General features: G+C 47.8%; 1 protein-coding gene across 3 annotated transcripts; it reads left to right on the top strand.

Moving 5' to 3' along the window:
* RNF122 (ring finger protein 122) lies at window positions 1–14,203 on the top strand. 3 transcript variants are annotated; one of them, XM_029936007.1, is made up of 6 exons: window positions 1–395; window positions 5,383–5,539; window positions 10,950–10,995; window positions 11,494–11,535; window positions 12,745–12,824; window positions 13,098–14,203. In XM_029936007.1, the coding sequence occupies exons 1-6, from the start codon at window positions 371–373 to the stop codon at window positions 13,210–13,212; spliced, it is 465 nt and encodes a 154-aa protein (XP_029791867.1). In that variant the 5' UTR covers window positions 1–370; the 3' UTR covers window positions 13,213–14,203. The 3 variants fall into 3 exon arrangements, with proteins under 3 accessions (XP_029791867.1, XP_029791857.1, XP_029791876.1); XM_029935997.1 differs by having other exon boundaries at window positions 12,742–12,824; XM_029936016.1 differs by lacking the exon at window positions 1–395 and adding an exon at window positions 4,692–4,769 and having other exon boundaries at window positions 12,742–12,824.
* Window positions 14,204–22,294: the final 8,091 nt, after the last annotated feature.

Below are 22,294 nucleotides of genomic sequence, written 5' to 3'. Positions count from 1 at the left end.
TAGCAGCTCACCTTCTCGCCAAGGCTCCCGCCGAAGCTTTTCCCTCCTCTGCGAACTGGGCGCCCCCGCCCTGTTCTGTAGCGCCCTGCATCTCCCCCAGCCCGGGGGCCCTTCCTGCGTTTCCTCAGTGGTGCGCTCATCCAGGGGACTTTCTATTTGTTTGTTTCCCCCCCTTTCCCTCTTTGTTGCTCTGAAACCATTCTAGCCGAAACCCCCACCACCCCGGAGGGAGTTCGACTTGTGGAGACAGGCTGCTGGCCGCGGACAGCACCCGCCCCTCCTGCGGACCCGAAAGCCGGGGCGCCCAGCCCGTGTGCCCTACCCGGCGCCTGCGTTTGTTCGCCGGAGGAAGCCAGCCGAGAGTTCATTGATGCACCCATTCCAGTGGTGTAACGGTGAGTCCCCGGGGCGGGAGAGCGATCGGACGCCGGGCTGGCCGCAGACGCCGAGGGGCTCGAGGCTTAAGATCAGATAGAGAGGGCTAGTTCTCCGTCTTGAGTTAAGTTTGGCATGAAATGGGACGAGCGAGGAGGCGTCCTGGCGCCCAACGAGGCTCTGCACAGCGCGGAATTTGAAAAAAAAAAAATCAGGTTTAACTCCAGGGCCGGGTACGTCTCTGAATGTGCGGGGGAGGGAGGGGGGCAGGGGGCGTGGGAGCCGAGGGGTTCGCGGCCTTTGTGTGGCGGCTTCGCTCTCCTACCCCCTTCCCTTGCCTTTGTGCGCTCAAACTCTGGTCTTTGTTGTGGTTGTTGGAGGAGAATTAAATCCGCGCTCGGGTTGGGATCTCCTAGAGGGAGCTCAAGTTCCCGGCCTGGAACTTTGCTGGCTATTTTAAATATGTATACAATGCAGCGTGCGGGACGGGGCGCGGGGGCGGCTTCCTCTATGCCTTTGTTGGCTTTTCACTGGCTGCTCGGGGGCTTTGTGCCTGTGGAAGATGCCGGATTAAAGAGCGTGTCTTTATTGGATTGATAAAGCCTTGCAGATGTCTCAGCGCCCGCATACCTTTGGGTGCAGAGCTAGGCCAGCAGGAGTCGTGCTCTCTGGCCCCAAGGCCACACTTTGGTACCAGCTTCCGAGCTGCGGTGGTGGCCGCGCCTCCTTACCTAAGTCACCCACGGGCCCTGGCCGGGAGTGATGCTAAATTCCTCTCACCTGAGGCTGTTTGTTTGTTTTTGGCCTTTCAGGTGGTACAGTTTGGGCTTGGTTCTGACTCCTCACCCAAGCTATCTTAAAGGAGGGTCTTTCTGAGCGACTCAGTTAAAAGGTATTGGTATTGGATACGAATATATTCCCATGGTTTTGGTGTTTTGAGCCGCATAGTCCCAAGCCTTGGAGTTTCTGCAGAAAGGTGGGGGTGGGGGGAGGGAGCCTTACGTCTGAGTATGGTAGGCTGGCTAGTTACAAAAAGAAAAAAAATCCATTCTTGAGAGCAGACCCCTGCCAGATCTTGGATTAATTATTTCAGGCGGCTTTTGTTTTAAGGCAGGGTTTGGACAGCATGTGTATGTGTGGACGTCCCCCATCCCCCTCTTCCTCTTGCTGGTAGGATCTAATTTCCTGAAAATGAACCAAGCTGTGTGTGATAGGCGGGCACTGAGGGACAGGGGGTGGAGGATGGGGGGTGAGGAAGGACGGTGCATCCCAGCATCTGGGAAAGATTCCCGTCGGCTGGGAGGGGGAAGCCTTTCCCAGACCCACCGTCTTTCTTGGCCAGCCTTCTCTTGACGTCATTCCAGCTCCCAGCCTGCACACCATCGAGATGAGACATTCTGATGTCAAGGCTTTCATAGGTCACTGAGACAATGGAACAGAGCCTTGAGCAGAACCAAGGCGGCTGGCACTTTATTCTGGTGCCCCTGTTTCATAGGGGGGTTTAGTCCAGCAGAGGAATCACCCCTTTTTCCTTTCACTTCTTAAAGTGACTGATAGATCCTGTGTTTTGACTCCCAGTGAGGAAGCAATCCCTTCCCCCACACCCTTTGTGGAGGAGGCTTTCTTTTCTGGGGTTGGTATCCTGCCCTTACAAGTGTTAGAGGAAAAATGACTGGTACTTCAGGTTTTAGTCAATATATATCTTTACCAGTTGTTTTTCATTGTAATATAAGCAAATATACCATCTTCTGGCTCTGAAGCTCTTCTCACCTCCATCTCTTTCTTGCATAAAGTTCCAAGCTCACGGACTCTGTCCTGGAACCCCAGGGAAGGTCTCTATCAGGAGAGGTAAGATGGTCAAGGTAAACTGATCAGAGGACCACTTGAGGCCAGAGTGCATATACATGTCCCCTACAGTAGCCACTGCTCTACAATTTCTCAGGACAGGAAACCAAATGGGGTTCTCTGGGACCCTGAAGCTAACCAGGATTCTTCTCCCCTAAAAGGTGCACAGAGAGCCGAGACAGACCCCAAGGTAGACCTTAGAGCATCAATTGTTAGTGAGGTAGGGAGCCCAGAAGGACAGGCTTCCTATTGAGCATAATAAGGGTAGGAGCTAATTATTTAATCTTTTCAACAAAGTCTTTCAGGACAAGAACTACTTCTACTTTTTGTTTTCCCACAATGTCTAGGTCAGTGCATAAAGCAGCCCTCGATTAATACTTGTTGGTTGGCTGGCCGTTCATTAGCTGAGGGCAGTTTCTGGGCAACTTTCCCAAATATCACTCTCCTTACTTTGAAATGGGAGTTTTTGCCAAGGGCACCAGGTTGTCTTGAAAAATCAGGAGAGGGATGCCTGGGTGGCTCAGTCGGTTGAGCGTCTGACGTCGGCTCAGGTCATGATCTCATGGTTTGTGAGTTTGAGCCCCATATTGGGCTCTGTGCTGACAGCTCAGAGCCTGGAGCCTGCTTCGGATTCTGTGTCTCCCTCTCTATGCCCCTCCCCCACTCCTGCTGGGTTTCTCTCTGTCTCAAAAATAAATAAACATAAAAATTAAAAAAAAAAATTAGGGGTTATTTATCCGTGAACTACTGCATTGAAAGGAAGCCAAACAATAGACTAGGCACTGGAGGATATACAAAAGTCCAAGTCGCTGTCCTCAGACCTAACTCAGGAGTATTTGAGGTTGTTAGGACTCTTTCATTTCTGATTCCAGGATTCTAGTTGCCTCTCTACTGTGGTGCCCCGCTTTGTACAGTGAAAGCCTTTGTGTTCTCTTCATCTCTACACTGTAAAATCATCCCGTGATTCTTCACGTTTTTTTTTTATCTTCCGTGTCTATCATGGTACTTGTTATATAATTAATGTTTGTGTTAAATTGAGTTGATGCTTGGAACATTTGGGCAACGTAAGACAATTAGTAAGTATTCGAGAGCCAGAATGCATGGTAGAGGCTGTGAGTACTGTAGAATTCAGGGAGGAGATATTCACTGGAATATCATGAGGACCAGGCTTGGTGGGCTTCCAGAAGGGAGAGGGAATTTCAGGCAGGGAAAGTCGCATGACCAAAGGTATGGAGGCAAGTGAGGACAGGCTGAACAAGAAATAAGAGACTGGTCCGTTGTTGGGTGATGCTGGAAGACTATGGACAGTGGAGGTTGAGGAGACCCAGGGTGTTCATGTTTACGAGGACTTGAAACTAGTCATGAGCCTGGCAAATGCATGATGGAAACTGAGGGGGAGGATATTTCACACACATGGGCTAAAGTAGAGGAAGGACTTGACATCGATGAGGTGTCTGGGATTGGGACTTGGAATACAACCGGGCCCAACATCTGAAAGGGGTTTGAAGGGAGGCTCATTATATGATCACTAGATTGATCTAGGGGATGACTGAGGCATGAGATGTAGGAAGTCAAAATTGACTTCCGGGCCTTTCAGCCAGTCTTCTGCTGAGTTTTAGCATTGGTCATTTTAATCTAGAATTCTCAAGGATATTAATGGGTTCTGGCTCCTAACCAAGATGTCAGGCAAGTACTTAAAAGCCATGTTGAAGACTTGCTTACAGAGGTCTTTGGGAACGAGCCTTCTTAGCTGTTTGACGTTAGTTTATTTAATGATTGAGTCTTTATTTTTTTTTTCCCTGTCAAAAGAATAAGTCAGTCTCGCAGTGGCATTACAAAGATTAAATCGGTAGCCTAAAAATGTGCTTGGGATACTGCAAGATTCTAGTTTTCTTGTCTCCTCACTTTCTGAAATCTGAGAATTTTATGCTTGCCTTTTAGATCATGATAATATTAACACTCCACCAGCTTGTTGTTTCTATCCTATGTATTTTTTCTTACCATTCAACAGTACAGAACATTTACCAATTCTCAGAATGAGTACTCCCAAAATAGAGAGCGGCTCCAGGACTGGTTAATCCAGCAATTTAATGGACATCATCTTTTCTCTTCTTTCCCTCTTTCTTCCTTAGCCCACAGCCATTGGCTTCATATTGAACTGCTTTCTTCCAGCTCCAACTTGGCTGCCACCGGTCCAGTCTTTCCTCCTCCAGCAGAACCTATCTTTGTTTCCTTAGCCAGAACCCTGTCACATACTTACTTACCTTAACACCAAACTCTGACAAGAGGCAGGCGACAGCGATGATTGGCCAGCCAATCAGAATTTACCCTCTGAGTCATGTGAGAAGGGGAAGCGTCTGGTGGCTGGTCAGTGCTTCTGGTGTTGCAGGCATAAGAATCTGATGAGGACCTTGATAACATGTAGATTTTGATTCATTCTGTCCAGGGATGGGCTGAGATTTTGCATTTCTAGCAAGCTCCATGGGATATCAGTGCCACTGTGAAACTGCGCATTGGGGCTTTGAGGAGAAAAGGGGAGGGTGACCAAAGTAAGCTATACCCCCTCCCCCATCACTTTCTGGAACACTGGCCCAGTCTCCGGGTGAACAGTTTCTATTCTGGTCCTGGTGCAGCCTGTCTCCTGGAGCCGGTGGCTTAATAATGACGAGTGACCTTTGCCAACTGCACCTTGACAATTTACAAAGCCTGTTTCTTACAACAGTTTTTTTTTTTTTTTTGGTCCTGTATGTATTTTGCTTGTTTTTAAATGACACGGTGAAGCTTAGATCGGTATGTTCTTAAAGGTCACATCTCTAGGGATGTTGGAACGCATTTTCTAACCTACAGCTCTTCATTTTGCTACTGTACTACTAAAGGAGCTTCTACCCAGTGGAATCAAGTTTTCCATCTTCTGAATCCTTGATCCCCTAGGTGGGGATGCAGTTTTAAGGACTATGTGTAGTATCCCATTTCAGGGATCAATGATTCACCCAAGATCACAGAGCTAGTCCGTGTGAGAGCTAGGTTATAAACTTATGCCTTGGCATCAGAGACATTTGGGAGCCCAGAGCCTGCCATTTCTCTCTCCATCCTGGCCAACCGAGTATCGTCAGCAGTGGTAAGTTTCCAACTATATTATTTTCCCTCCCCCTTTCTTTGCAGGGTGTTTTTGTGGCCTGGGACTGGTTAGTACCAACAAGTCCTGCTCCATGCCACCCATCAGTTTCCAAGACCTTCCCCTCAACATCTACATGGTCATCTTCGGCACAGGCATCTTTGTCTTCATGCTCAGCCTCATCTTCTGCTGCTATTTTATCAGGTGGGTGCCACCCTGGGTGACCTGGGGCATGGAGTCCAGGAGGAGGAGGCCGAGGGTACGGTAGGCCAAGTGAGGGACCCATAGCAGAGTCCCTAGTTTCCCGCTGGGGCCCCTGCTTTGAGGACAGGGCTCAGCCTGCCCTTCACTGGGCCCCTGAGGCCTGGTGTTTCTATTTTCATCAGCCTCTTGAGTTGTCCCAGAGCACATAAGGTCACCATCGGTTGGGCTGCATCGCCCCTCTTGGCCAGTTATTCTAGGGTGGTCTAGAATTACTGTCCGACCAAGTAATCTCGTTGGTCAACCCTTCACTGTGTCTCCATTCTGCATGGACAGCCTCTGGGTGGCCAGGGATAGGTGGGCATCAGTTACACCAGCGACATGTTCCTCTTCCCTGCTGGGAAATCCTGCTGTCAGCGCTCCAGATGCTAATATTAGCAAGCTGATGTCTGGAGAGCTGCTTGGTCCGCCTCATAAGCTCTTATTTTTGATAGTGGAAAAAACCCTAAAAACTCCCCTTATTCTTCCTGTGCAGAGATCCAGGGGAGGACTTGAGCGTGGCAGGGCTAGCCAGACTCCAGGAATTGTTCCTTCACCACCTGTTGAAAGACCTGGGAATTGGAGGTCACTTTGTACCAAAAATCTAGGGCATGGCTGGCATTTAAGAGTGGAAATTAAAGTCGTGTTTCTGACAAGGGCATGCTATTGGGATTATCAGTTCCTCATTGTGTGGGACCGTCGTGCACACTGGGGAGGGTTGGGCATCCCTGAACATGACAGTGGTCGTTAGGGCCATTGGAATAACCCCCACCACACACACACACACACACACACACACACACACACACACACACACACACACCCACCCCTACCTTATGGAAATGCCTGGGTAGCCAGCAGCTAGAGTCTTAAATCATTTAAATCAAAAGGAGGAAAAAAGGAGTTCTGGCTCCCTACTGAGATGTCTTGGTGGGTCTGAATGCTTTGCCCACAAAGGAGGCTGGGGGGAAGGCAGACATTCATTCAGTCTCTACTCCTAAGGCTCGAAGAGCTTCCCCCAAAAAAAGAGGAAGGGCCCCCAGTGTTTCCCAGTCAGCTACTTTAAGCCTCTTCTTTCTCGGAACTTTAAAAAGTTCCTGGGGCTGGAGTTTTCCACTTAAAAGTTGATGCAGAGAAGACGGTGGTTTATTTTGCCTCTTGTACAACCGAGCCTGAAATATGCATAAGTGGGAGTGAGGGCCATTTTCTAGTATCTCTCCACCTCTTCCCCTTTCCCCAAGCCTGCGTTTTCTTCCTCACACTTTCTGCCTTCCTGACCACCAGCCGCCCCCATCTCCCCATACCAAGCAATTCATGCAGTTCCCCAGGGTCAAAAGAGGGAGACATACCAAATACCAAAGGTTTATGTGTGATGCTGGAGGAGGAGTCTGCAAAAGGAGCTCTGTTGTACACACACACACACACACACACACACACACACACACACACACATACACACACACACACACACACCCAAGCTGCAAAGGCAGTCAAGTGAAGAAAAATCTAGAAAAGCACTCTGGGCCAGGATGTGGGTAACCAGGGTTCATTTCCTAATTCTGCCATTAATAGGTGTGACCTTGGGTTTAGCTCCTCTTTACCAAGTGCCTTTTTTGGGCCACGCTGTGGTTGGCATTTTGTGAAACACCCTCCTTCCCCCCCCCCCTCCCACTTATGTATTAGCCCACCTTGGAAATGAGGAAATTCATGCTTGGGCAGTTAAGAATTTGCCCAAGGGCCTCTATCGAGGAAGATCCAGGGGTGGGCTAACCTGGTGGTCACTAGCTAGAGTTTCCTGATTCCGTATGTGACCGACCTTCTCTTTTGGATTCTGTTCCTTGAATGGAAGTAAAAGGAACAGGTGCGGCATCCCTCAGCACCCCCTGAAGGCCGGGGCCTGTGGTCCTGCTGAAGGACAGGCCGGGGAGCTAGGTAGGGCTGGTTTATTTTTGTCTGGCTGGAGTAGAACAGAGCTGTAACCACATGATACCAAGAGCTTTCCTGACTGCGGGCTGCTTGGCGCCACCTGTCCCTTCCGCGGCAATCTGCCCCTTCCGTCACCCCCACCTGTCCCACAGCCTGCCCAGAGCCAGCTGACCCCGGACTTTCATGGTTCCAGAGGCTCGCTGCTGTGCGGCAGCCCATGGGTGGCTATATATAGAAAGACACACAGGCCCAGAGGCCACTTCCTTTCCCTGCTTCTCAGTTTCCTCCACAGCCAAAATAGGCCCATGACCCCTGCTCTCCACCTGGTGAGCTCATTGGCCGACGCCAGCCTCCTCTCCCCTGTTTCCCTGGTGCGTTCTCCCCCATCCCCAAGAGCTGACCTCTGCCCTACGCAGGATGGAGGGGCCAGCGAAGTACAAATAGGCAGGAAAGGAGCAATTATTTTCAGGACCTGGTGGCATTGTTTGCTCCAAAAGGGAAAAGCCGCGCGGGAGAGCCCGCTGGCAGTGGCTAGAAATGGTCTCATTGAAATAGGAGTATTTTTAGCAGCTTTGCTCACCCAGCAGCTGAGAGGGCCACCTGTCCAAAGTTGCCTGCACTATCTCCTCTGCTGGGATGGCCCGGGGCTTTTCTTTTCTGCTTTGTTTTTCTTGCAACCTTTTGGGGCCTCTTCACAATGCATATCTTCCTGTTCTGGAAGCCTGCTTGCAGGGCAAAGGGGGTGGGTATGAAGCCTTTCGCTGTTCTGGCGGTAGTGGGCTCATAGAGCCGGGCTACCGGAGGATCCTTGGCTGTGACCATTAAGTGGAGTCAGGCAGACCCAGGGGATGAGGGTGGTGCAGGGGGTGCCCTGTGCATCCTAGGACACACCCTACATGCTTAGAGACAGCCACGTCAAAGGTGAGGCAGTTGAGACCCAAAGGATGTGTGACATCCTCTCATTCTCGCACTTAAAAAGCAGGCTCCTCACCACTTCCTTATTTACTCTTCTGCGTCCCTGCTACAGCACCGGTGTCTGCCTCAGAGGCAGCTGTGAGCGCTTTGACCGTGAGAACACTGTCTTCCTTCCCCAGCTTAGTTCAGTGTCGGCAAGGGCCTCAGATGCATCCTTCCTTGCCCATCTTGTTTGGAAGCAGGCACAGAGATGTAGGCATATGAAAAGCTTTTCTGGACTGTGGAGTTCTCTGCAAAGTGAAGGATGGGACAGTGGGAGTCCTGGTTAGGCCTTCGCCCCAGCTCTCCAATGGCCAGAGCCCTTGGGGGGACTTAGCCCCATGGTGCAGGAGTCCACCTGTAGTTCTTTTTTAAGATGTTATGTGTTTTTAGGTTTGTTTATTTTGAGGAAGACCGAACATGAACAGGGGAGGGGCAGAAAGAGGGAGAGAGAGAATCCCAAGCAGGCTCCTCGCTGTCGGCACAGAGCCCGATGAGGAGCTCGAACTCATGAAACTGTGAGATCATGACCTGAGCCGAGACCAGGAATCAGACACTTCACTGATTGAGCCACCCAACCACCCCTTAAGATTATAGTTTTAAGTAGACTCTACATCCAACATGGGGCTCAAACTCCCAAACCTGAGATCAAGAGTCATGTGCTCCACCACTGAGCCAGCCAGGCACTCCTGGACTGGCATTCTTTATATTCTCTGGGCACACAGCCTGACCGGGACCCTGACTTGTGCTAGGAACAGTGGAGATAGCTGGTGGCAGGACCCGGATCTGCCCCCGGACTAAGTTTGGGGTCTGGCTCTGCCTTTCCCCTCATTTCACACTTTGTTCTATCCAGCTTCTCCACAGTGCCTGTGGGGCAGGCACCTTCTCTCCTTGTTGTTGAGGCTTCTGATTTGAAATTCTCTTCCTCTAACTCATGTCAGCTTTCTTCTGCAAAAGGACAAATATTTGGGGCTTTGGAAGTCACTCCCCCAAGTCACCCCCACCCTACTGTGCAAAAGCAGCCGCAGATAATATGTAATACTTAATTATTTAATTATCATGTGTGCACATGCTCTCTCAAAAATAAATAAACATTAAAAAAAATTAAGAACAAAAATCAGTCTTCACTCATAGGCCTGATTATACAAGTGGTCAGCTGCCTCTGGCCCTTAGTCTGCCACACCTATTCTTTTTTTTTTTTTTTTTTTAATGTTTTTATTTATTTTTGATACAGAGCAAGATAGAGCATGAGAGGGGAAGGGGCAGAGAGAGAAGGACACAGAACCAGAAGCAGGCTCCAGGCTCTGAGCTAGCTGTCAGCACAGAGCCTGACGCGGGGCTCGAACCCACGAACGTGAGATCTGACCTAAGCCGAAGTCGGAGGCCTAACCGACTGAGCCACCCAGGTGCCCCCTGCCACACCTATTCTAACTTGATGGGTTTTTGCTGTTTCCTTCCAATAACCCAGATCTGCGACAGAAGTACTCAGTGGAGACAAAGCCCCATGTGGCTCTGGAGAACAGGAGGACAGAGCCACCTGCTTAACTTGGACGGGTTCTCTCCCAGCATAGTCATGATCCCAGCCATTAGCTGTAGTCTTGTTGATGAAAAATGGGTGCTCCCCAGGTGATCAGGTACCTTTCTTAGGACCATGGTGTGTCCCAGAGGCATACTGTTCGAGAGCTCAGGCCCTATAATCTGATAGACTGATTCAAATCTGCCTCTGGCTGCCCACGAGCTGTGAGGTTTGGGCAAGTTGCTCAACTTCCTCAGACTTCATTTTCCTCATCTGTAAAAAGGAAAACGTTTCTCGCAAAGTGTATGAATCTGTTAATACGGGGACGGGTGCATCGCAAGTCCTCGATAACTACTGCGTGATTGCCGTTAGTAACAATATGCTGTGTTTTGGCTATTGAGAGTTAGGTTGTGTGGAGGCCACCAGCTGGAAACTGAAAAGAAGAAAACAAAGAAGGCATCATCGTGTTTGCCTGGCTGCTGTGAAGGGGAGCGTATGCTTTGGTTCAGAATATTAGTGTTCTCCCGGGTGGAAAATTCCCCGGGGTCAATAGAGACTTACTTAGACTGCAACCCTGGCTTAATGGCAAGATCCCTTATAAGAAAATCTAACTTCTTCTGTAGACTCAGTAAGCAGACTGGTGATCTGTAGACCTGGGGAGTCTGAGGGGACTGAGGTTCTGGGAAACAGTAGGGAGTATGAATGAATAATTCTGCCAGAATTCCCCAGTCTGTGGGACCTGACAGTAAGTTATGAGGCTGTTGCACCTGAGTAGGAGTCTGAGTCCTTAATCTACTCCGGGTGACCTGCATAGGTCCAAACCATACTTCCTGGTATCTATAGGACAAGATACCCCTGGGAGGAGCAGCCTCTCTGCCCCCAGCCTGCCATGCAGCCTCCCTGCCCCTCTTACTCTGAATGGCTCTAATTTGTACAAAGGCATGGTAATCTCCCCTTTCTCCTTTCTTCCTCCCCTAGCAAACTCCGGAACCAGGCCCAGAGTGAACGATACGGCTATAAGGAGGTAAAGCGCTACATCTTTCTTTCTAAAAAAAATTTTTTTTCAATGGTTATTTTTGAGAGACAGAGGGTGAGTGGGAGAGGATCAGAGAGAGAAGGGAGACACAGAATTCGAAGCAGGCTGCATGCTCTGAGCTGTCAGCACAGAGCCTGATGAGGGGCTTTAACCCACAGACAGTGAGATCATGACCTAAGATAAAGTCAGAAGCTTAACTGACAGAGCCACTCAGGCACCCCAAAGTGCTACATCTTTCTGTAGAGAGACTTCCTCTCTACCACCTGCCCTGCTAGAGAGAAGGCAGGCAGCAAGCAAGCTTGAACCCCCTCGGTCTCCCCTCTGGCTTTGTCTGAGGATACTGCTTTGTACTGTCCTCAAGCCTGCCTGGCCCCGGCAGTGGCAGAGTCCTGGCCCAGGCAGGGCTGGGGCCGCCCTTCACTGGATGCTAGCACCTGGCCCTTGTGCTTGGCTGCTTCTGACCCAGGCCTCCTCTCTTCTTTTCAGGTGGTGCTTAAAGGTGATGCCAAGAAGTTACAGTTATATGGGGTGAGTGTCCTGGGCCAGCATGCAGGAGGGCCCTGGCTGGCGAGGCAAATGGTACCCTCTCCAGCTCTCAGTCAGGGCCTTTCAGGAATTTCTCTTTTGGTCCCCGCCTTCATATCTCCTTGGGCCAAATAAATGGGACTCATTCCAGTAGGTAATCAGTATATGGAATTCAGTATGTCTGGAATTGGCGCAGGCAGAAAACCAAGGGATCACAGAATTGTTCAAATAAGCAATACACGTGGCCCCAGAGAGGCTGCTGTGCCCCATGTTTAATGGGAAGATGGACACACCTCTCCATGCCAGATTCCAGCGTCCCTTCCTGGTGTCTAGTCCTCCTGCCTTGGTTTTTCACTAAAGATGGTTCTTTACACCCTTATACCTAGACTCTCTCCTGGCAGACTGTGGATCTGACCCGCGTATCCGTCCCTGCCATTCTTGCCTGTTTCCGCTCCGGTCCCCTTCCCAAACAATATAGCCACTCCTTGGGTCCCATCAGCAACGGACTCTTTAGGAGTAAGCTGTTTCCTCTTCCTTCCCTACTTGCGCCCATGAGATCATCTAACTTTCTCAAGACTATGTCCACAACCACAGACACCTGTGCACAGGGTGTTCGTGGTCGTTGGGAGCTGGGTGGACCCACAGGGATAGCTTAGACACAAGACAGCCTAGAAGTGCCTCATTTTATCCCTCTTTTTGATGCATGCTATCACGTGTCTGCAAATTCCTTGAGAGGAAGATTTCAGCTGCAATCAAGGAGTTAGTCTAGAAGGACAGGAAGCTGGAATCAAAGAATGTTAACTGAACGCTCTACCCCCGTCTTTACCTTCAGTTATAGATACATGACCCATGCAAAATGTACCAGACTAGAAAGGATTAAAAAATACTTTTCTAGAACACCTTTGGTCCATGGAAATTTCTGTGGTGACAGAAATTTCTGCACTGTCCAGTACAGGAGCCCCTATAGCCACATTGTGGTTACCGAGCCTCTGAAATGTCGCTAGTGCAACTGAGGAACTAAACTTTTAGTATCCTCTTCCTTTGGTCATGTGAACAGTCCGGTGTGGTTTATGGCTATTCTATGACTCAAGTTGCGGTGGCTGATCAGGAAACTGGGCTAGAGCTTCATTTTCGTGGATGGGGATGAGCTGATGGGTGAATGCGGCTCTTCCCCAGTCTCCTCTCTCACCGTCCCTTTTTCCCCCACAGCAGACCTGTGCAGTCTGTCTGGAAGACTTCAAGGGGAAGGACGAGCTAGGTGTGCTCCCATGCCAACATGCCTTTCACCGGAAGTAAGTATCCGCCGTGGGGGATGTGTGTCCAGGAATGCCTTTTGAAATAAAGAAGTAGGGAACATCTTCTAGAACCTGTTATCCTACCCCTTTCCATCTGCCCCCTTGCCAGCAATGCCCGACATCCTGTCTAGACGCGAGGCAAGCCGGCGAGGTTGGACTGGGGCAAGGACTGGGATATTCTTGTTCAGAGAAGCAGCTGGGCTCTCTGAATGAGAGGTGGGTGGAACAGGTGGGGTGTCTAGGGGAAAACGGGTCTTCCTCTGCCCACAGGTGTCTGGTGAAGTGGCTGGAGGTGCGCTGTGTCTGCCCTATGTGTAACAAGCCCATTGCTGGGCCCTCAGAGGCCACTCAGAGCATTGGCATCCTCCTGGATGAGCTGGTGTGAATGCTGCCTCTACACCACGGCCTGGAGAAGACCTCTTGCCTCATGGGTGCCTGGCCCCTCTGCACAGCTACCGCGAACCAGACTTGGGTGGTGACTGACGTGCTTACCGGAAGGAGCAGTGATGCAGGGCTGGTCTCCCACCATCGGGTGAGGCCAGAGTTGCCCCACCTTCCCACCTCCTGAAGCCTTCTTCCCTGCTACTCAGAACGGATGGTGTCACCCAGCAAGAACACTGTGTCCTGGTACTGGACCCTCTACCTGCCTGTCCCTGCTGGGGAAGCCGGGGAAGGCAATCCACTCCCATCGGCCGAGAACTTGTGTTCGCCCCTTGAGAATTCCCCTTGGGAGGACTGGCTGCCCTGACCTAGAGGAAGGGAGGAGGTGGGCCCTGCCCCACCTGTCACGTCCCTCCCCTCTTCACTCCTTCCACAGGAAGGTGAGGAGGGGAGGAAGGAACCATCAAGGAACCAAGTGCCTCCAGTGGAAGTGAGGGAGGCCCTGTAGGAAATCAGGAAAAACAGGGACCCAGAGAAAGGAGTCGATGTTTACATGGGGCCTATGGAAATAAAGGCTTGGCCTGTAGGCCTGCTGACTACAGGGTAGTGGGGGGCAAATGCCTTCCCTCTGCTAGGGTCTGAGGTGCTATCTATTCACCGTCTTCCTCAGCTGATCTCAGAGCTTCCTATTCCGTTTTGGGGTTTGAGTGCCCCTCCAGAGGAAGGGCTGATTCTACACTCAAATAAATTCCCAGGGGCTTTTTCTAAAGGAGCAGAAGGGGCCTGGGGATGGGGGTGTCTGAAGGTTAAGGAAGCAACAGATACCTTCTTCCCCTCTGTAAATAGTATTTTTATACTTCGTCCTCACCATCTCAGGCTTTGTATACGGAATCTCCTGAATGGAGGGGGCGGGGCTTCCTCTCTCCCCCTCCGGAGTAGGTGAGCATGGGATAAAGGTGTGTATTTAAAGAAAATTAAATTTAATAACAAGTTTCTCTTTTTGCCTGCGGTTGTGGCCTGTGTCTCTTGGTCCTTTTCTGCCAGCAGAGGAAATCCCATGTTCTCCTCCTGCCTCTTCTCACTTCCCCATACTCAGGTCACACACAAAGATTCCGAACTCTGAAAAAGAAAAACAGATATCAGGTTATTATTACCCATACAACATAGGGCTCACATCAGTGTACTTTAAGACCAGATTAAAGATAATCAAGAAGTCCAATAAATGAGCCTGGGTTAAAGAAAAGTTGATGTATGTCACCTTGGTGTGAGACAGGATGCTGAAATTCCTAAGACTTGAAATGAATAGCGTCCTATGTGTAATTCAAGCAATTGTGCTCTGAGCACAACTGAAGGTCAAGGTTGCTACCACAGACGCATGATCTCTTTCCCTTAATAGCTTTTTTCTTGCCTGCATGTTGAACATCATGGACACTGCTGCCCTCCCCATACCACATCTAGAAGTGTGGCATTAGCAAATGTGTGCCCTGCTGTGCACCTAGATCTTGTACCCACACCCTCCAGCTTTGCTCTCAATTGTCTCAATAATGGATATGCAAAATAGATTGTGAGGGCCGGGAACAATGTTCTTGGCCATCATGATCATGGAGCTGATAGGCCGTGGCTGCCCCTGGTCAGTGGGACATGGCAATGGTCAATGGTCGACCTAGGGAGCAAGCCCAGGGTACCGTGCACAGTAGGAATATTTGTTGAGAAAAGTCTAATGTGGTGGGTCATGGATGTGCAAAAGCTGCCCATGCACCCAAAGGAGCTGGGCCTAAAGGGCAGGTGACACCTCCCACCCTGGCAGTTGTGCCATGGAGGCTGTTGACACACGTGGTGCTCAAGCTTGACCTGAAGTGCAGCTGGGACACCTAACATCCTTGTGAAGTTGTCGGCACCTGTCCTTTGCCCAAGTACCTCCTTCACATTGAGGGATAACCCCTTCTCCTTGCTGTTGCCAACCCTACGATGTCTGGTCTTTTCCTCAACATAGGGGCACCCATTCTTCTAGTTCTGCCAGTTTCAGTGGGCACAATAAAATGTATTTCCGAAGCAAAACAGACCCTCCCTCTAGCTTCTGCTGCAGCCTTATGGTGGATGCAGGTCTGAGATGAGGGGGAAAAGGTGGTCTACAGGTTGACTTTGACATCTACTTGCTCCTACCTCGCCATCTCCCCTCCTCTTAGGGAAAATTTACCAGCGCTGGCATATTCTGATTAGAACATTGGCACTAAAATGTGTTTGCAAACTTGAATGGCATTGTCCTGAAGTCAAAACAATGGGTAAAAATGCCTGGGAGCTAGGCACAATGGTACTAGGGTGCACAGTGGGGAAAACTCAGTATGTTCTTGCTGATCAGATAGGAATGGCAGTAACCAATCACCAGGTAAACAGTCACAGGGGCCCCAATTCATAGTCATTAGTGTGATCTTGTTCCTCAACACAGTGTTTCTAGAGCACCCGCCCCCTGGGGCTAGACACTGCCACATGCTGGAAGTGTCAGTCCTTGCTTTGGGAAAGGGTGTCAGCACGGTGTGTTTTGGGTGAGCAAACTCACCAGTGGTGGGGGGACACCTGAGCTGTCCTGAGGAAGTATCCTGGACAAAAGCACTCCAGGGATTAACCAGCCTCGTGGGTGTCAGAGTGCACACAAGTCCGTGTGAAGCTGAGGTGGGGGAAGGCTAGGGGAGAGATGGTCCTGGGTGGGACTGGAACCTGGGAGTTGATAGAGTAAGAATCCTAAAGTTCCTTGGATCAGGCTTTTCAGAGCTCCATTTGGAAACTAAGCCAATGCTTCTCTTCTCTGTGCACAAGATGTTCATAGGCAACTAAAGTGTACATAGCACTCCTCCAATTACTGAAAAAGAGTTTGCATCCTAAACCTGTCGCAGAGTAAAAAGGGGTTCCCGGGTGGCTCAGTCAGTTGAACATCTGACTCTTGATTTCAGCTCAGGTCATGATCTCATGGTCCTGGGATCAAGCTCCACATGGGGCTCTGCACTGGTATGGAGCGCACTTGAGCTTGGTTCTCTTACCTTCTTCTGCCCTTCCCCTGCACTCACACTTGTGTTCTCTCTCAAAAAAATAAAAATAAAAAACCAGGGGCGCTTGGCTGGCTCTGTTGATAGAGCATGCAACTCTTGATTTTGGGGTTATAAACTCAAGCCCCACGTTGAACATAGGGATGACTTAAACCCAAACGAACAAACAACAAAACAAGAAACTGAAGGAAGCTCAGTGATAATCCTATATACTGGGATCCCAACTCCAATGATCTGTGGCAAAGCAAACACCATCCAATAAATCAAAAGATAATGAGCACTTACCCCTTAATGAGTTATTTTATTTAAAAAATGTTGCTTTCCTTCCTGTACATACCCCTCTGAGTTTGGGATTAGGAAAAGAGTGTTGAGAAAAGCACATCAATGGCCTACTCATACTTACACGGACTGTGCAGAGCTAAGTTCAACGTTGGCTTCTCTGACCAACAGCTTTGGAGGCAGACTGCTCTCCAGGAAGATATTCCAAGTAGCAGGTGCTATGAGTCTGGGCTGACGCCATCATGTTAGACACAAACCCTAGCTTGCTGTCAAGTGATTGGTGTGCTAACCGTGATCTAGGACCATGGATTTTTTTTTTAACTCCACCGTAGATTACTTCTTTTAAAAGATCATACATCGATCCACCATTCACAAAATGGGAAATTGAAGTAGCAGTGAGAAACTCAGCAGAATTTGAAAATCACAGACTTTGACTGGGACAATGGGTACTGAAGAACAGAGGCTTACTGTCCCGCTTCTCTCCCAGCAAGTGCTCCATTCCAAGAGTGACATTATTTTTTAAGTACAGTCATAAGTTTTTGTCTCTTTCCACAAATAACTGATCCAGTCTGGTTTCTAGATGAAAAGTTGCAAGATCCTGATGTCAGAAAACCATGAAGCCATATTTCAACTATGAAGAAAGCTCCACTTCCTGCATCTGTTGAGACACACTATAATTATAATTGTTCATAAATGCCACGTCTTATCTTTTTTTTTTAACAAATTGCACAATTCTTGCCAAAATAAATGCCATTATCTGTATGCTTAAGGAAATTCTCCCAATTTGATCAGTGTGTGTGTGTGTATGTAAGTGTGCGTGTGTGTCTGTCTGTCTGTCTATATGTCTGTGTGTTGGGGGAGGAGAGGTAGGGAGGGAGTAAGAGGGGGATGAAGAGATGGTGAAACATTTCCAAAAGAATGAGAGCCCTTGGATGGCATGGATATGCATTCCTTCCTGGTAATCATTAGGCTATTTGAGGAAATACAGTGTCATCATGGAAATAAAATTTTCTGCTATAAAACTTTTCCAAGGAGCAATCCTTAAGATTCTCCCTGGGGTTGGTGTGGGTCTATTTCCATTTCATAAAACCTTTCTTCGTTTCAAAGCTTTGGCTATAAAGGCAGAAATATACTGGGGCGCCTGGGTGGCTCAGTTGGTTGAGCACCTGACTCTTGATTTTGACTCAGGTCATGATCCTGGGGTTGTGGGATTGAGTCCCGAGTTGGGCTCTGTGCTAAGCATGAGCCCTCCCTCTGCCCCTCTCCCCTGCTCTCTCTCTTTTAAAAAAATGTACTAAATAAAAACAAACTTTTTTGTATTTAATTTACTTATTTTTTTTAATTTAAAAATAATTTTTTAGGGGCACCTGGGTGGCTCAGTTGGTTAAGCGTCCAGCTTTGGCTCAGGTCATGATCTCACGGTTCGTGGATTCAAGCCCCACGTCAGGCTCTGTGCTGACAGCTCAGAGCCTGGAGCCTGTCTTCAGATCCTGTGACCCCTTCTCTCTTTGACCCTCCCCTACTCATGCTGTGTCTCTCTCTCTCTCTCTTAAACAGTTTTTTTTAATGTTTTTATTTATTTTTGAGAGAGAGACAGAGTGTAAGCAGGGAAGGGGAAGAGAGAGAGGGAGACACAGAATCCGAAGCAGGCTCCAGGCTCTGAGCTGTCAGCCCAGAGCCCAATGTGGGGCTTAAACTCGTGAACTGTGAGATCATAATCTGATGCAAAATCAAATGCTTGGCCAACTGAGCCACCAACATGCCCCTTGTTTTTTAATTTTTTAAAAAGATTTCTAAGGTTTATTTCTTCTGAAAGAAATAGAGAGCATGAGTAGCGGAGGGGCAGAGAGAGGAAAAGGAAGAGAGAATCCCAAGCAAGCTTCACAATGTCGGTGTAAAGCCAGATGTGGGTTTCAAACCCATGAACCATGAGATCATGATCTGAGCCACCCGTGAACTGTGAGATAATGATCTGAGCTGAAATCAAGAGCTGGACGCTTAACAACTTAGCCACCCAGGCCCCCTGTTTTGTATTTAATTTAGAGAAGAATAAAGGGAAGAAAAAAACCCAGTCTTTATGTAATCACCAAAGTGTTAGGGCTTAGATGGTTCTTTTGGTTTTATGAGATTTTGTACTACTGATTTTTATATATCACTGTCCCATTTAAAAAAATTTTTAAAGTTTATTAATTTATTTTTGAGAGAGAGAGAGCGAATGTAGGAGGGGCAGAGAGAGAGGAACAGAGGATCTTAGAGAGCCCAATGCAGGGCTCAAACTCACAAACTGTGAGATCATGACCTGAGCCAAAGTCAGACTCTTAACCGACTTGTAAGGACACAGGTCTGAACCAAATAGACTCCATGACAGGCTTTAAGTTTCCCCTCTGATCTAGAAGGCCTAGGTTTCAGTTCTGAAACTAACAGGCAGTTACACATTACCTAGAGCAAGAGAGACCACCTTAGCAACACCCAATCAGGGAATGCTAGCTACCACTCTCCACATTCATAAGGGTGAGGCCTGCAGATGGGAACTTTAGATAGGACCCTGTTACTACAGTTAAAGTTAACCTGATAGTCGCTGAACAAGACCCTAGGCTCGCCCTGTAATTGGTTGATTTTAAAGGTACTCTAAATGTTGTAATTGGATCCCGCCAAAAGTAACGAATACTCTAGACAATGTGAATGGTTAAACTCGTGGTCAATAATATTGTATAATAATGATTGCATCACTGTACCTATGTCACAATTTCTTGTAACTCCCCCTCCCCAAACCCCATAAAAACCCTGCTCAGCCCTTGTTCAGGGCTCTCAGCATGGATCTACTGTGTTGGTGAGGTCTGAGAGTCTGAACTTGAGCCCGTAATAAGGTCCTTTGTCTTTGCATGCGTGTCTCAGTCTCCCTGGTGGTCTCTGGTCATTGAGGATACTGCGTTTTGGGCATTACAGACTGAGCCACCCAGGGGCCTCGTATATAGCCTTGTTTTAGAGATGAACAAATCTCTGGGGACACTGTTGCATTCCAATGGTGTTTCACTGTGACCCCTTTCAAGCTCAAATCTGTTCTCTAAGCCAATGACAACTTACCTTTCTGGTTTACTGTCCTGTGAAAAGTCAACTCCAGTTTCCGGTAAGTTGTGTGTTCATGATGAAGCACTGCTTTTCCTCAGTGCAAAGGTGGTCAGCCCTCTTGTTTTGGGTTTATATGCTTCATTCAAAGTATCTAAATCTGTAACCTAATCTGTACATGCTCTCCTGTTAATTGTGTTATTGACTGTTGTGATTATCTTGCTTGAAGATTGTTTCCTACTTTTTCAGCTGATAGAAAGAAAGTTTATTTTCCCTGCTTAAAAAAAAAAAAAGAAGGTGGCTGAGTGAGTGGCTGATATCCTCCAAGACAGGAAGATAGTCCATGAGGACACAGATCCACCCTCTACCCCCATCCTCTGTACACACTATAAAACCCCTGATCTGTTTTCTGCGCTCTGAGACTCCATATCTATTATTCCTGGTGCCCAATTTGCAGTCTGGGAGGTTCGCTGAGGTGTTAAGGGACCAGCTCATCCAGGTCCCACACAGCTTCCTCCAGGTCCCCATTAACCTTAGGACCTGCCACCATTTTCCTTTTCAGGTTGAAGAATTACAGCGTGAACCGCCTGCATTCCACAATAAACACTTGGTTATATTTGTTTTATCCCATATCTATCCATTTATTCACAGTCTCTGTATTTTTTCAATGCATTTGAAAGCAAACTTCCGAAACCAGTACACTTCTGGTACTATAAAATGCTAAATTTTATAGTTAGCTTCTCTGTTTCCAACTGAATGGAGAATGACCAGAAATCTGCCTTGAATATGAAGATACACACTTTCTGATAACTTGCAGATAAATTTTGAAGGGAAGCTCTGACTTCAGGGTGATTTTAGAAACTACTCATATGAAAGCATATTATGTTTAAAAGGGGGTGAGTAAAGCGTTTTTCACTGCCTCCAGTAACTTTTAACCCTACTCAACGTTATACTGGTGCCAAGGAAAAAAAGGGACAGGGGAGGGGAGAAATACATCGAGAGTGTAGGACAGCCTCCTCTTATGCAGATATTAACATTTCTTCCATGGAATATTCTCATTTTGGACTTTTTCCACACCCTAAATTTAGCAAGCTAGAATTATCTTTTAAGTACCACTTTAAGCAACCTTTTTGAAAAGAAGAATGACAAAGAGGGGGAAATCTGCATTTCTTTGTGGTTAGAATTAGAATATAATGTCCTCAAACTATTCTGCAAAGCAGCAGATGACTCCTTTATTATATGCTGAAGAGAGCGTAAAGACAGGAACTCCAGCAAGTTCATTACAGGTCTGTAAGATGAGAAGCCTCTACATTCAGACTCAGAACAAGGCAGTGCCTGACAGGCATCCTTGTATATTCATCCTTGTATATTCTGGTAACGATCCACATGGAATTGAATAATTGCTTTAAATGCGTCAGCCTGTTTCAATACTTAGGGGAATTCTGTGCTTGAGTCTCCCGGAGACTAAAAAAAACTCTTTAAAAAGATATTTAAGGACTTTTTCATTTTTTAATTCCTGACATTTGAAACCCTAAAATCTTCATGGAAAATCAGGTTTTCTTAAAGTGAGGCATACCTATAGAATACAACAGAATTTCCTTAAGTCTATTTGAGCAAAGAAAAATGCATGAAGCTAGCACAAATATAAAGAGTGAAGTTTTGAATGAATGCTTTTTGTTCATTATCGTTTTGCAGCGGGGGAAGGGCTCAGTATTTGAGAAACAAAAGGTTTAACAGCGCGATGAACTGTGGCTTTTTAGGAGATCCGGGTACCTTCTGTGCTGCTCCTCATTAGGAGGCCACATTGTGTAGTGGAATAAACAAAAATATGGGTTTTAAACACAGCTCTGTCTCTAATTAGCTGGGAGATCTGGCCTTGTGCCTTAATCTAAGCGTTACTTTTCTCCTCTGTGAGATGGAGATAACAACACTTCCTCCAGAGTGTGGTTAAAAGTACGTATATGTATAACGTAATGTATAATACAGACTCAAAGTCAGATTCAAATATACACTATTTTTGTTTCTAAAGTAATTGAGATTTAGACCCCAAGTAAGGGGACTAGATGAAAAGTCTGCAAGAAATAAGAAACCTTGTGTATTTCCTCCAACAGTCCAGTCGTCCTTTATCCAGAGCTTACGGTGTCATAGGTACTGCACCCAGGATTTGCTTTACTTGACTGGGCATGGCTGACAGCGATGAATATGCTGCTTGTAGAGAAGTCTGATGTGGTCCTGTACTTAGAGCCAAATATTGAGGAATATGTATCTCAAACTTTTAAATTTATTCATCAGCCAACACATATTAACTAATGAACAAAAACCAAAATGGCCCCTACTCCCAAGATATTTATGGCCGTAAGGGAGAGACGGAGACTAAACAAAGATAATGTGTACATGTGCCAAACATGATAAAGCATGCAGTGCCCACGTAAATTAAACTTGGGGGGTGTGTTAGTTCAGGCAGGAAAGGTCTCTCGGAGCAAGAAGTATTTAAGCAGAAACCGGAAGAATGACAGGAGTTGAGGAAAGACCAGACAGGAGAGCATGTGAGAGAATGTGGCGGCAAGACAGAGCGTGGATGACTGGAGAACTACTCCAGTGTGGTTGGGGCTCAGCAAAAGAAGAAGAAGAGAGGTACAAGAGGAGACTGAAGGGACGTGGGGGCACACCATGTTGGGCCAAGAGGCCACACTAAGGGCT

This window comes from Suricata suricatta, chromosome 1 (genome assembly GCF_006229205.1).
Source record: "Suricata suricatta isolate VVHF042 chromosome 1, meerkat_22Aug2017_6uvM2_HiC, whole genome shotgun sequence".
Lineage (NCBI taxonomy): Eukaryota > Metazoa > Chordata > Mammalia > Carnivora > Herpestidae > Suricata > Suricata suricatta.
This window is presented reverse-complemented; position numbering and strand designations above follow the sequence as displayed.